This window comes from Corvus kubaryi, unplaced genomic scaffold, assembly GCF_017639235.1.
Source record: "Corvus kubaryi isolate FWS band 111438036 unplaced genomic scaffold, C.kubaryi_AGA036_p1.0 37308, whole genome shotgun sequence".
Taxonomy (NCBI): domain Eukaryota; kingdom Metazoa; phylum Chordata; class Aves; order Passeriformes; family Corvidae; genus Corvus; species Corvus kubaryi.
In genome coordinates, this window is record NW_024581096.1 from 5,939,980 (window position 1) to 5,955,104 (window position 15,125).

At 37.4% G+C, this 15,125-nt stretch overlaps 1 protein-coding gene across 5 annotated transcripts in view; it reads right to left on the reverse strand.

The window, feature by feature from the left end:
- IL31RA (interleukin 31 receptor A) overlaps nt 1-15,125 on the reverse strand; it is a 41,953-nt gene that overhangs the window by 6,650 nt on the left and 20,178 nt on the right. For all 5 annotated transcript variants that reach the window (XM_042028333.1, XM_042028331.1, XM_042028332.1 and 2 more), the window contains 9 exons: nt 14,117-14,283; nt 12,852-13,003; nt 9,443-9,608; nt 8,752-8,834; nt 7,996-8,212; nt 6,621-6,803; nt 3,813-3,914; nt 2,257-2,403; nt 177-317 (listed from right to left, as the gene is read on the reverse strand). In XM_042028333.1, the coding sequence (XP_041884267.1) occupies nt 177-317; nt 2,257-2,403; nt 3,813-3,914; nt 6,621-6,803; nt 7,996-8,212; nt 8,752-8,834; nt 9,443-9,608; nt 12,852-13,003; nt 14,117-14,283 (1,358 nt within the window). The remainder of the gene's footprint in view (nt 1-176; nt 318-2,256; nt 2,404-3,812; nt 3,915-6,620; nt 6,804-7,995; nt 8,213-8,751; nt 8,835-9,442; nt 9,609-12,851; nt 13,004-14,116; nt 14,284-15,125) is intronic.

The window sequence follows — 15,125 nt, forward strand, 5'->3', positions numbered from 1 at the left end:
GATGGTTAGTGAAATTAAGTTGAATTCAACTACTGTTGCCAATTCTTCCTTGTTTTGTTCAACACTACTTAAAAAAGAAATAGAAGTTAACAAATGCCTAAACAAAAATGTCCTGTAATTCTTATTCCCACACCCATTTTTTGAAATAGTAATAACTAGCCTGGATTACTACTTACCCAATTTCAAAGTCTTGAAGGTTTTTGGCTCTCCAATGGTTCCACCAGCTCCGTTGCTTGCCATGATATTAACAGTATATTCTGTATTAGCCTGTAAAGACTTCAGTCTGTATTGCAGAACATCAGAGTTCACTGTTTCATCTTTTTAGGAGAATATTTATGTCAGTAAACACACAAAAGAAATGTTGTATCAGGGAGCTGTACACTTATTTAGCAACTTCTACAATAATAGATCACAAACTATTTTAAAGGTAAGTTGAAATACAAAGCAATCTCACCAGTCCTTTTAAAGAGAAAAACGAAATCATTAAACTATCAATACTTCTTAAAAGTTTGAGGCAAAAACCTGAACCATTATGTATTTGCTTTTAAAAATAAATACAAATATTTTTTCTAGTATTAAAGATAGATGAATTATGATCTTCTGCAGTTTATCACTGAAATCAGTGCTTTGAGAACTTTATTTCCTCAAAGCAGTTGGCCCAGAAATTAGGAACTTCAAATAGTTTCTGTAGCTTGTGAAATTCAACTATATTTCTACTACATGCAGTTAGACACGTATCATGCAAAAGAATGCCATCTGTAAGCACTGGGATACCACCCCAACAAAGTCAAAGGAAAGCCAAAATCAACAGGTATTTTTTTTCCAAGTTTAAAAATGCTTTTATGAACAGAACTCAGTGTTTCCAATACATTGAAATTAGTGTAACATGCTTCACCTTTACATTTTTTTACGCAGGGCATGTATCCTATCATCCTATGCCTACTAACAATACCAAATGGATCTTCATATTAGAAATTACAGGCACTAAAACATTTTCTGGTGCATAAAGTCAAAGTCAACTCCTTTCATCAGTCAGTTCTGCCAAGAAACACCCAGGAAATAGTTATGCTGCAATATGCCCCAAGTTAAAATAAACTGACTTTCTCTTAAGGCTGGGAAAGTGAAGTTCTAGTGTTAAAAGGCCATCAGCAAAGTCACCTTGGCACACACCCCATGTTCTACTCTTATCAAGAACACATGACATCAGAGAAGCCTCAGAAAACATCAGTACAGCATGTTTTTCCATTTAAATTTAACTCCCTTGCATTGGTATTTACAACTAATTTTCTAAAGAAAATAATCTGAAGTCCTAAAAAGGACACAGCCTGCTTTACATTACAAGTAATATGGAGAAATACGGGTCTGTAACATGTCTCATGGATGACCCTACACAAAGCAGTCAGCATTAAATTACTCAGAAACCAACATGGTAGGAAAAATTACATGCAGAAGACTAAATCTGATAGAAATAATAAGCTTTCTCTTTCACATTTAAAAATCACCAGGAATACTCTTGCCCTGGGTCCAAATGGATATCCGTAAGAAACAAGCATCACAAGATTTTTAAGTTTGCAAACTTTGAAAAGAGATTGTATTAGGTGCCTGATAACAATGATGTCTAAAAAAGGGAGGAAAAAAACCAACTCTGAAGCACTGAATGATCCAACAGCATTCTCCATAAACTATACAGGAAGAAGAGTTTAGGTCACCCCAACACTTTTCATGAAAGCTTCTGCTGAGATTTAAACTAAATAAGTTTTGAACAGATACCATTACAATGCCAGATTGTTTGGACACTATTCCTGAGGTAGAGGTTAGGAATATGCTCAAATTTATGCTATCAGCCTCCAGACAGAAAAGCAATGGCAAGCACAGAAAATCAAACACTTCTGAAGGAACTGATCTAAAAACTATGTCCAAAGAAACTATTTCTTGGCAGCTTCCTATTTTCTTCTATAAAATTATTATATATAAAATTTTATATATAAATATAAAATTGACAGTAAAAATATTTTAACAGAAAATTTCCACCATACTTTTCCAGAAACTGAAGGCAAATCCTTCCAAGGACATGCATGAAACTCACTGAACCCTCACGATCTGTGACTTTACATAGAATCTATGACTCTCCAATATACTTAACTCCTCTACTCCTGTCATGACCTTTGCCATTGACTTCAAAGGTGTGTCAAGATGGAAGAGAGACTGAAAATTTCATAACCCTGTTGAAAGCACTGTTGCTTAATGTATACTTACTCAATTCTTTTCCATCTTCGGGTTTATAGAATATTGTATAGTTAGTGATAAATCCGTTTCTTTTATCCTTTGGAATCTCATTCCACTTTATTGTAACTTCCTTTTTCCCCACAAAGCCTGTATCAGCCAGAGGTCCTTCTGATGGCTCTACAGAGAAGCATTATAAGATAGGAAAAGTAGTAAAATAGTCAAGGTACCACAATGTTATCTGCCCCTGTTATTTCACATGTACCAGTAACATTAGGGGAAACATAAGCATGAGAAAATACGTAACCACAGTGCTCTGACATAGTCCTTAACTTTTCTCACCCTCCTTAGTGTGGGAATTCTTCTGATTCAACTTCCCCTCATCTATTCTGGAATTTGCATAGTTCTAGGTGTTACTGTATTCAAATATCCTGAGATCATTAAAAGGCTCTATTGTTACAACATCAGAGAGAGATCAAAAGTATCCTTTGTGCACTCATGGGGGGACTCAGGTGCAAGGCCACTGCTGATGCAGGAGGTCTCTAGCTGAGCTGGGATTCAGATGACATCTCCAGCACCCCCAGCATCCTCAGCCTTGCCCGTCACACTAAAGAAAGCCTTTCTACTGACACAATACCACCTCAGACATATTCCTCATCACTTTGAAGAGTTCTCTGTGTTCCAGTTTAAAAAAAACACCTTACTTCCCTTTCTCTAACAACCTTGAGTGTTGTCACAGCTACCTATAAACAGGAAGGCACTCAAAACACATTCTAACTTTGCTAGTAATTATTACTCAAATAAAAAATACTCCATTGCCGTCCCCCAGTAATTAATGCTCTTTAGTGGTGCACTGTAGTATGTCTGCATGCCCATTTACATAGACCTATTTATGCCCACACACAAATCAACATTTTCACATGGAGTCTTAAAATTACTGGTAAGATACATTCTTATAAATGGCTGTATAAATCATTGAATTCACAATAAACTTCTACAAAAAAAGAAACTTTACCCCTTCCCCTGCAAAACACTACTTCATCCACAGTTTCTCTACAATTACAAATGTTGTGTCTTCTTATCATTTTTTATGTGCAGGACTGCAAATATTTTATTACATTATAAAATATAACAACAAAGTATTAAAAAAGTAAGCTTCTCAAACCATACATTTTATTTTATGAGTAGAGTTTACTCATATATTAAGACTGAAAAATGTAGTCAAGCATTAAAATCAAGTATAATTGTATATCTAAGTGAGCTGTAACACTGAAGAGATAGCTAGTTTAAAAAACTCTTTCATGTTTGGAGCTATACTCTTTCCAAGTGCTTTGTATACAATATGTAAACTTCACAAAAAATTAGTGGGTGTAAGCAGCAATGTACTTGTATCACAAGAGGAATACTTTCTTATAAACCAATTCTGTGGCTGAACAGAACAGAAATCAGGAACCCTGAAACCTAGGGGTTTTTCCACCATCTTCATCTCTCTTTCAAATAATGATAATACCAAATCACTCAAAGATAATACATCCTGAGAAACAGACTACAACACATCTTTCACAACATGTTTACTTTAAAATACCTACTTTTTTCTTGGGCATAGAATTGTGCGTAAGATGGAGCTGCTACATTATTTCCATAAAGAGGATACACTGAGATGTTATAGCATATAAATGGTTTAAAGTTTTCTGTGAAGGAAAGAAAAGAATATTTACATACAATCTCTGTGTGACATTAATACAATGAAAACAGACTAAATCACAAGGGAATTCTAAACATACAGTTACCGACTACTCAACTGTTTAGCAAGCACAATATGCAATTATTGACTTGAATGCTCATTACTGCCTTTAACACATTTTGTTAAAAGTAGTATTTGTAATAGCACATGGTTTCTGACTCATTTTTCACAAGAAATACTTTGAATGGGTAATAATACTCCAGTTTCATACAACTTCTCTACATGAATCCACTTGCTCATCTCGAAACAGTCTATGGTTTTGGAGAAAGTCTCTGTCTTCAAATAACTGGTATGACATTACACTTAAAGGTAGTATTTTTGATTTCACATATCTTTATGTTTACTGCTCCACAAGAGACAATTTTGTCTCATGCATCAAACAGATTAAAAAGCAGTGGGGTCCCAGCTCTTAACACTTAGGACCTGAGGGAATGGCAAGTAGCTGTGTCAGGGGAGATTTAGGCTGGATATCAGGAAAATGCTCTTCACCCAGAGGGTGGCTGGGCACTGGATCAGGCTCTCCAGGGAAGTGGTCACAGCACCGAGACTGACAGAGTTCAAGAAGTGTTTGGACAATGCTCTCAGGCACATGGTGTAATTGTTGGGGTGTCCAGTGCAGGGCCAGGAGATGGACTTCAGTGATCCTTCTGGGCCACTTATAACTCAGAATATTACATTATTCTATTATTTCTACACTGATTTTCCAGTTATGCCAACTGCAGATCTACTTTTAACCAGCCTGACTCAAGGGTACAATTGTCCCAAGTGAGATCTCTCCAGTAGAATTTTATGTTTCAAGACAGTTCAAGCTATGTAATCAACAGGGTTTGTACCCACTATTTACAACAGCTCCCATCGACCCTGAGAGGATGTATCTGTAGCTTTACATTCCCTGGCATGAAACTGGCTTCCTAGGTCACTCCTCTCAAGTTCTGCAGCTTGCAAATAATGGCTATCAATAGATCCCTGCATTATATCAGCTTTCTGCTGCTCTTTCAGTCCCTTACACCTATTGCAGGGCAGCAAGAGTTACGGTGGCCATCATATACACATTACCCCATCTGGTTTTAGCTAGGTTAATTTTCCTCCCAATGGCTGCTGTGGGCCTGTGTTTTGGATTTGTGCTGAACACAGGGTTGATAGTACAGAGTTATTTTTGCTATTGCTGAGCAGGGCTCACACAGAGCCAAGGCCTCTTCTGCTTCTCGTACCTCACTGGTGAGGGGGCTGGGGGTGCACGGGAGGTTGGGAGGAGACACAGCTGGGACAGGTGACCCCAACTGACCAGAGGGATATTCCAGAACATGTGACATCACACTCAGCATATAAAATGGGGGAAGAAGAAGGAATGGGGCGACATTTGGAGTGATGGTGTTGGCCTTCCCAAGTCACCATTACATGTGATGGGGCCCTGCTCTCCTGGAGATGGCTGAACACCTGCCTGCCCATGGGAAGCAGTGAATTCATTCCTTGTTTGCTTTGCCTGTGGGGGAGGCTTTTTTTTTCCCCTATTACACTGTCTGTACCACAACCCACGAGTTCTCCTGCTTTTACCCTGCTGATTCTCTCCCTGATCTCACTTAGTAAGGAAGCAGCTGCCTAGGTTTGGCTGCTGGCTGAGGTTAAACCACAGCCATCCTTTTTGGGGAGCCAGGCAGGAGTCGAACCATTGAAATGATGACAGATTTGATTGGTATGTACTAGACTGAACTCATAGCTGTTAGTGCTGTTCAGCTAGTGTTAAGCAGGTTCCTGTGCTTGCTATGGGGCTCGCTTGCTTGACTGGATATTAGAGTCTAGTGCTAGTTAGCGGCTGCTTTTTGCTTTTGCTGTTTGCTGTAGTGATGCACTGCTTAACTGATTTGTGCCTGAGAACATTTTGATAACAGCCATGGGGATGTGCCTGGGCTGGCCAGGGCAGTGCTGCTGTTTCTGTGCTGATGTTCTCAACAGGCTGGAACTCCAGTGTGAACTTGAGTTGAAGGGACTGTGATGTGTGAATGAGTCCACAATGGAGAATCCACCTGAAGCCTGTGGAGGATCGCACACTGGAGCACGTGGAGAACGTGCCCTCACAGGGGAGCCACACTGGAGCAGTTTGTGAATAACTGCAGCCATGCCAGAGAAGTTCAGTGAGGACTGTCTCCTGTGGGTGGGAACCCATGCTGGAACAGGGGATGTAAAGATTCCTTTGCCACCTGTAGTGAAGATCATGGTGAAGCAGGCCATCCCCCTGCCGCCCATGGAGGACTATGATGTTCTCTCTCTAAAACACATGAAGGAGCATGACCTTCTCCCATATTCAAATTCTTTTTAGTTCTAGATTTCTCTGCTAAAAGAGTCACATCACTGACATCAGTCACAGGCCTCCCTACTGGGATAAGATCAAGCCATGGAACTGCTTTAACACAAAATTGGTAGCCTAATCTTATATGGGATCAAACACTACACCTTGTACACTGCATGAAAATTTGAAAGATTAAAAAAAGCTATTACATTACCTGCAGAGATTTCAGTAAAACATGCAATAATACTGTTATGTTTAAAATGGTCTGAGGAAAGCTACATGAGTTCATCCTTGTTTGTTCTTTCCAATCTACCTATAAATATATGTACATCTGTACAATGTTACAGCTGTAACTGATAAACATACTTTTGTTATTTTTCCACTTTGTAGAATTCGATATATATTGCCATGATCTACCAAAAGGGTCCATCTCTGATTCCTCGTACCACTCAACCACGTATTTGGCTGGTTCTGGTTCAGAGGTTTTCCACTGCACAACCACTTCTTCATTTGTTGTAGAGGTTGTTACTGTTTCAATCACCTGAAAGGCTAAAAATTTAACAGAAAGTATCAGCAATTCTGTCTTCATAAACACCTGAAAAACACATACAGAATTCAAGAACCAGTCTCTCTTTTAGAATCCAAATTTCATAGTGTGTAAAATTTTATAAACCAAGTTACTACCAATTTTGCAGGTAGCTCATAAGCAATTTTGATTGAGATGACAAAGGTAATAGGAGAACAATAAGGCAAGTCAGCAAGGTCATGAATGACACTGAAGCAGAAGTGAACCATCAGCCTGCAGAATAGAAGTAATGAAAGTCTGAGTGAAAACCCAACCTGGCAAAGCAGAGGCAAAAAAGACCTGACAAAGCAGAGGAAAAAAAGAAATGTGTTTGGTGGGAGGAAAGCATATCACAGCATGGAAAAATCAGAAAAAATCTATGGTGAGATACAAAAGTGGATAGGGAGGTAGTAAGCAAACTCTAGCACAAAATTACATCAAATCTACGTATCCAGTCTTCTGATGAGAAATGAAATTTGATTGAGCAATTCCAGGGGAACATTAGCACTTACATCATGAACAAGTGATGTAGAGGTGATTCAAGTGTGTCAAATACAGTCTCTCTGCCAGATCATAGCAGGTAGCAGGATGTTGCAATGCAAGGCTCAAAGCAGTATCAGAATTAAACATAAGAGCCAAAGAGCAACTCTCGTGCTAGAGCAGACCAGCTTCCTAACCCAGGCAGTGGGTGGGATGGGTACTCTGGGAATGCTTATGAAATAAGATTAAACACAAGGTTTCTCTCTCTGCTTCCACTAACACAACTTAGAGACTTCTATTTATCATATCTTTGAATTACGTTGTTAAATACTCTGCACTAGTACCCTGTGGTAACCAGGTATTATGAGCTAACAAAGGGAGCATTCCATAAATTTATTTGGGAGGTGCAAAGTTAGAGAAAAAACTAAACCAAACAAAAAACCCCTCAGAAAGTAATACAATAGAAATGCAGTAAGACATCATAAATTATTCATATCTTAACAATTGTATCTCAAAACAAAACCCCCAACAATAATTGTCTGTAACAGTTACATGATGCATGATGGCAAAATATACATAGATACTTATGACAGAAGCCCTTAGCACAGTTTTGCTTCCACTATATCAGAACTTAAACAGATGTAATGAAAACCACTTTTTCATTAATGAGAAAAATACGACATTGAGAAATCTTACTTTTTTCATCAGTGGATGGAATCCTCAAAATGGCTTCAGGAGACTCTCCAGCAGAGTTACAGGCAGTGACAGATACTATATGTGCCTCTTCATTTAAAAGTAAAGTGATTTTCTTTTCAGTAGAGTTGTTTGTCCTTTTAAGAGCAGTCTTTTTTTCTGGAAAATACTGTATTTTGTAGCCTAGAATTCTCCCAGAAGGTGGAAAGCTTTTTAATGGCTGTTAAAAAAATATACAGTAGTAAGTGTTTCACAGTGTTATTTGGACAAGCCAAAACATACGCTGTATTAAAGGCCAAATTACAAAACTATCATACTGTATTTCGAAAAGCAAGGTATTTTCTTCAGGCCCATCTTTAGGACAGACAGCCATGGCAATTTCCTTGACAGATTTCAAAAGTCAAATACTGAGATTTGAAATGCAAAAAGCCTTTGGACACTTTTCTAGAAGATTAAAGTGAATTTAAACACAGCTTTGGTAAAATGGATTGTTTAAATGCAGTTTAAGGACTTTCAATGAGATTTTCAGTGATCTGAACACAATTAAATGCTCCCTTTTCCACACAGATTACAAAACTCCATTCTTTTACCATTCACTAAACAAAAGCCTTTTCAATTCTCATTTAGTTCAGTGAGGGTTTTTTTCTGGTAACAGCAAATGCCTCTGGCAGTTATGTGTCCTACAACACTAAAATACTTAAACACAGTATCAGCGACAGGATACCAATACAATTATCAATTCACAAAAACTGTATATACCTTCCACATAAGATGTACAGATCTATTTTGAGATGAGTGTGAAGGCTCAATTACTCTCCACAAATCCACTTTTCCTGAAGGAGCTATTTAAAAACAAAAACAAATAACTTGCAATTTGTTGCTGTATTAAAAAGACAGTCTAATACGGTGAAAACAATCAAAAGGTTTCAAACATAGAGTCTAAGAGAAACTTACTGAAAGTAAGTTTTCTGTAGTGCTATGCCCTTTTTTTCCTATTCCCTAATTTAGTTAATTTCATAAGTTTCCCGCTGCTCGCTTTTATTTGTTGTCCTAGAGTCTCCTAGAGGAGATTTTCTAGCCTTGTTTTATAACTGACATTTTAATTTCTCTACTTATAATTTATTTCATTGAACATACATGCTGCACTACTTTTCTGCTACTATTTTACTTTTCACTGTTAAATCTCCATCTACACTCTTAATTCTCCCTCTCTTCAGTCTGTCTATTCATGTTTTCTTCCTTAGCACTATGTTGCTTGAATCACTTTTCAAATCACCTGCACTACTTGCTCATCTTTCAGTTTATATTCAAACAAAATACACATGTTCTGTTTAAGCAACAGGATTCTAAATTCAATAGATTGATAATATGCTGAAACACAGTTTTTCCCTACTAAATCCTAATGCCTCAAAGTGTAACAGAAGAAAACTATTACAGGTAGGTAGCTTACCTTTTTCTTCTGTGCTTCCTTTTTTTTCTCCACTCCATCCACTCCAAAATGCTGACCCATTATTGACACACTGAATGGCAACAGAATAGTCTGTGGAGTCCCACAGACCTGTGAGATTACATGACCCTGTTTTATTTTCTAGATTCAGTGAGACATTGACAAATTTCTGAAAAAAGGTACATGAGCAAAAATTATTTGACAAAAAATTACATGCAGATATATGACTTATTTTCTTAAAAAACCACAAAAGATGCAGTTTTTGTGTATCCCACCTCACTCCTCTGAAACTCAAGATTGCTTGTTTTATACTTCATTTTTCTGTGTAGGACCTTTGTTCTTCCTGTAAAACTCCAGGGTTTGAAAAACTTTATTCCAAACTAGGTCTGTACTGACTGACCTGTGGCTTGAACAGTGCGCAGCTCACATGTGATTCTAGAGCAGCTGTGCACAGGAGCTGCTGGAAGAATGCAGATCCCACTGGTGGGAAGCAACTGGTTATTGTTAAAGCCATTACTACAATAATGGCCCACAAGACCATCCTGGGGGAAGCAGTGATTCAAGAAGTTTGTGAGTCAGCTGGGTACTTGTTTCCTGTCTTTTATATCTTTCCTGAGTTACAGGGCCTTCTCGCTTTTAGCCATCCAACAGTGTGGCTGTGGGCTTTCCCAAAGATTATCAGCATAGGATTAAAATGAAAAGGCAAATGAAAAGACAAAATTCTGGTACCAAGAGGTAAAAAATAAGATGAAGCCTGTAAGTGGTGAAGGAAAACAGGCATATGAGAAATAAATGATGCGGTATTCTTTTCAGAAAAGTAATGACAATGTGAGTCATTTCTTTGTCTTAAAAGGAATCTCACTCACTTCAACACTTAGAATAACAGGGCTAAAACACAGTGAAGACATTCTTGGCTTCCACCAGTTGAAACTTCCAATGAAAAATGCATCAGTCTATAACAATACAAAATGCAGACACCCACTCGTATGAACACCATAATGGGAAGTGCACTGCCTAATGTAACTGGAGATTTTAGTCTGATCTGATCTCAAGAAATTCACTGTCAAAAAATACCTGCTTCTATGAGAATTAATTCAGGACTCTCCAAACCACTGTCGGTAACAGACTCTACAACAAACATACAATAAAAAGGGCTCCAAAACTATTACCAGCCTGTGTCAGAATCTGACACAGAACTGGGGACACCTCATATTAAGTTTTAGTTATTTGCCAAAGGGCAGTTACCAATACTGCATTATAATTAGAAACTTAGTATATGCAAGTACAAAAACAGATCACTTGTTTTTCACTCAGTAAAAACAGTCCACACCAAACTATTTAGATTGGTTTGCTCAGATGACTTTAAAGGACAAGAAGATATTTGTCATTTGCTCAAACATTTTTTAGTTAGGTTTTTTTGGGGGTTGATGTTGGGGTTTTGTTTTGCATATATGTGCTGACAGAGAAACAGCTCCTATGTCTTTACTAATCATGGATAGCTACTGTTTTTTCCAGAATGTCTGTGGGAAAATGCAGGTGTGATCTGAGGAAGCAAATGGACACTGTATTTGATAGCAAAAAACCAGATAGGTGATTTCTAATGCAGGTGCTGAAAAATAGACACAATACACAATAAAGCTATAGACCTCCAAGAAGGTGAATGTTTTCAACATTTGGAAAGGACCTCATAGCATGTAAGTGTCACAAGGACACCAGTGCCTTGACTCCGTGTGGGAAATGAAGTTGCAGGGAGCTCTCACAGAGAGCCCGCAGGTGCCGACAGAATACATAAACGACATTGTGCTTGAGCAGATAGAAATGGATACATGTTTCAATTTGCTGCCTTGGCAAAAACTGCCTGACTTAGAGCAATAAGCTTTTGCAAAACTAAAGCAAATGCAGTTTTGTAGTTTTGAAATAAATATTCCTTATACGAATAGAAATGTAGTAAAAATATACTTTATACAAGAAATAATAGTGATAAGTAAAAGAGTAAAGAGTTTTGAGTTTAATAATAAAGTTTCCTAGAAAGTTAAGATGTATTAGTGTAAGCTTGTGCAATAGGCTATAATAGCAATATGTTTATTGGATAAGAAAGTATGCATTGTGGCAAATTATACAGTGTTGATTGGTACAAATGTGTAGCAAGCTTTGTGGCATTTGCTTATTGGCTAAAAAAGTTATAAAAAGCCTTGTAGAGATAGTGAGGCTGGCTGCTGCTTCTTCAGCAAGCTGCTGCTACCTCACTGAATTGCTGCTACCTGGCATCTGTACCTGCTGCAGCTGCCAGGCCTACCGCTTCTGCTATTGCTACTGTAACTACTGCCTTTGATATTAGAGATGCTGTTCATAAGGACTCTGCTGTCTCACCCTTCAATAAACATGAGACTGATTCAGCAATAAATCATCTCAGTGACACCTCGAGCATACTTTAATCCCAGGACAATCCTGGAAATCCTGACAACTCCGAAGGGATAAACATCTCAAACAGATCTTTTGGACAAATATTAGTTCCATTTCTAAAACCCCAACTGGACCTGAGCCATCCTGCCCATCCAATCATCTCGAATATTGTATCATGAATCCAAGAACTAGTATGTCATATCTACAATAATGATGCTTGAGAATGTGAGAAGGATGCTAGCCAGAAACACCTTTAGTGTTAGAAACTTTTTTAAAGCTCTGAAGACTACCTTGATGAATTTTTCTCTCCCAAAATTATACATATAGTGCATAAAACAGTAAGATCAAGGTAGACATCTCAGTTCAATAAATTTAAAAAGACAATCCAATAAACTTGGCCAATTCTTTAATTTGGAAGAAGAAACAGTAAAACTATAAACACAATCCCTTCCATACTGAGGACCATAGAAATAGATCATCTGAAATATGCAAATACTGGGGTTTTTTACAACCATTCAAGTGTCAAAAAGACAAACTAAGAAAAATAACTTCTCTTACTTTCCATCCTGCAAAATTTGTATTTTCATTCACTTTAAAATAAGTGTAACATTATTCCATCTTAATCAGATTTAAATACTGTGATTCTGAGTGAGTGCTGTTTTCACCACCAGAATGCAAGGGAAAAATAAAATATTGTGACTGACTGCCTGTGTAATCCCTTGGTCTAGGGTCATACCTCATCCTTTCACAGAATAATATTGAGAAGCATGGTACGTACCAAAACAGGTACTGACCAAAAGAAAGAGGACAATTAACCCTAGAAAACCAAACAGTGTTAGGATCATGCATCTTAAGATCATGCACCCCTGATAACATTCCACTAAAAAAATAACAAGGTTATAATCACTATTTCAAACAACTTGTTGCTTTTTTTCTACTTAAATTCTTATAATATTAAGAAGTTAGTCAAAAAGAAACTGGCATTCAGAAGAAAAATGATGTAACTTACTGTAAAGTTTGAATACAAGTTTCTGTATTGAACCTGGCAAATTAAATGTTTTGAAGGGAAAATCTTCTCAGGCATTTTCCAGGTTACCGTAAGTAACTGCTTTATACCAGGGATTTTTTTAACTGAAAGTATTTCAGGAGGAGCAAATTTCTCTAGAATGAAGAAACAAAAACATTAAGAGAGCAAAACGCTTCTATAAAAGTTCAGAATTTCTCTGTCTGTGTGTGTTCCAAGAAGTTAAATCCTTATCTCAATAACACTCCCTATCAGAGTATTCATGTGATGATTTTTATTTTATAAACATAATTCTACATATGGGAAGTTATCTGTAAGAGATGCATAAATAACTGATTTAATTACATGGGACTTTGAACAACCTGGTCTAGGGGAAGGTGTCTCTGCCCACCCAAGCTTTTCTATGACTCTGTGATTCTGCTGTGAACCTGCCCTCAAATATACGTGCAGATGTCTTTCATTTGCATCAGGACTCAAAAATAGTACCCAGAGACAACAGCAAGGAAAACAAATGAAGCAGAGCTGGGATGCCAAAGGCAAGACTGAACTGCAAATGAGGAAACAATTCAGCTGAAAAAGATCTGAGGGGGTGAGAAGTGTAAAGAAGATGGCGGGAAAAGAATGGACTAGCAATGAGAAAAGATGTCTGGCATAGAGAATGTGGAGAGTAATGAGGAGTCACAGCAGGTCTGAAAACAGGAATAAAGGATATGACTGATGACGAGTGCTGCAGCAAAAAGCAGTCAGTTTATAAGGGTTATTGATGAACTACACCACCAAAATGAACAGAAGAAAAGCACAGGACAGAGGGAGAAGAGGTACACAAGATATTATTACTGCTGCTGTGTGGAATTATTATTGCACATTAGAACAAGTGCATTTTTTTAACATTCCTAACCAGAATATAGAAAAGCAGAGTAAATGATGGGTGGCCCTTGAGAAATTATAATATCACTATTCATTTACAGCCAGGTGTTGTATTGATGCTTGGTAGCACTCAGAAATATTAAAGTACAGTCCGAGTACCAATTAGGTTGACAAAAGGTTTTAATATACGGCCTTTAGCTTAAAACAATATTGTTGCAGTTAGATGTTTCACAGCATGAAAACAACACCCTGTCATTTTTCACCACCTCACAGAAAGATCAAGAAACTGCTGAAAATTACTGCTGTAACACCAACCAGTTAGAAGAATTTTACATGGAAAGGTCATAAATAAAATCTTTATCACCTCTTTTTTAATTACCTACCTATTTTTATCAAAGGTATATGAATGCAGTCTGATGAAGAGCTACCCAAAACATTTTTAGCTTCCACCTGAAAACAAAAATCCCTATCATACGGAGTATTTGGATAAAAAAATGAACATGACTCTGTTGTATTCTGGCAGGAGCTGACTGTATTTGGAGAATTCATCCTAAAAAAGAGAAAAATAAAAGCAGTTAGAAACGAGAGGATTTTCTTACAATAATTCAAACAAATTGTTAGGGTATTATTTATATACCTTTGAGGTTGCAAGACTTTTTTACCAGTGAACATCTTTAGATGACATGTTTGTGTAAACGAATACTCTTTCCTAATTTCCCTGCTCCCTTGTACCAGTGCTTTTGTAGTCATATGCTAAACTCAGCTAGGGAGATATCTGGATTAAAACTAATGTTTAGATTTGGCTGGAAACAGTTCTGCAATCCAATTCACTCTGTGGTTAATAAAAGGTTTGTACTTATAGAGGAAGGAATAATACTGAAATGTGCTTTCAATGGCTGTTTTAGCTTCTGGCTTCATAAACTCAGCTAAGTTATAAAATATAGAAACACCAGAAGTAGTAAGAAAGTTCCACATTAAAAAGGTGGAAGCCTAAAATGCCAAAGCTAAAATGGAGATAAAACTAAAGAGGTTTTCCTACCCTACAACTTAAATAAAAAATATAGTATGCACTAGTACAATATGAAAAAGCGCCCTCCAGAGGGCGCTTTTCCTCATGAAACAGTATTACCTGGAGTCTTGGCTAGGCAGAAAAAGAACACTACTAGAAGCAGCACTATGAAGGACAGATTGACAAGTGCATCTGGGACAAATCTGTGCTATCTGAGATCTGCCTTGGAACAACACTGATTTCACCATTTTCACAGTCACTTATGAAAAAGCAAGCTCCTAACCAGTATTTAAAATCTAACAGAAATTGAAAGAACCAAGTATCTGTGTTTCTCTGCTGAAAAGCATGAGACCACATAATTTGTAAATAGAAATCCCCAAGCA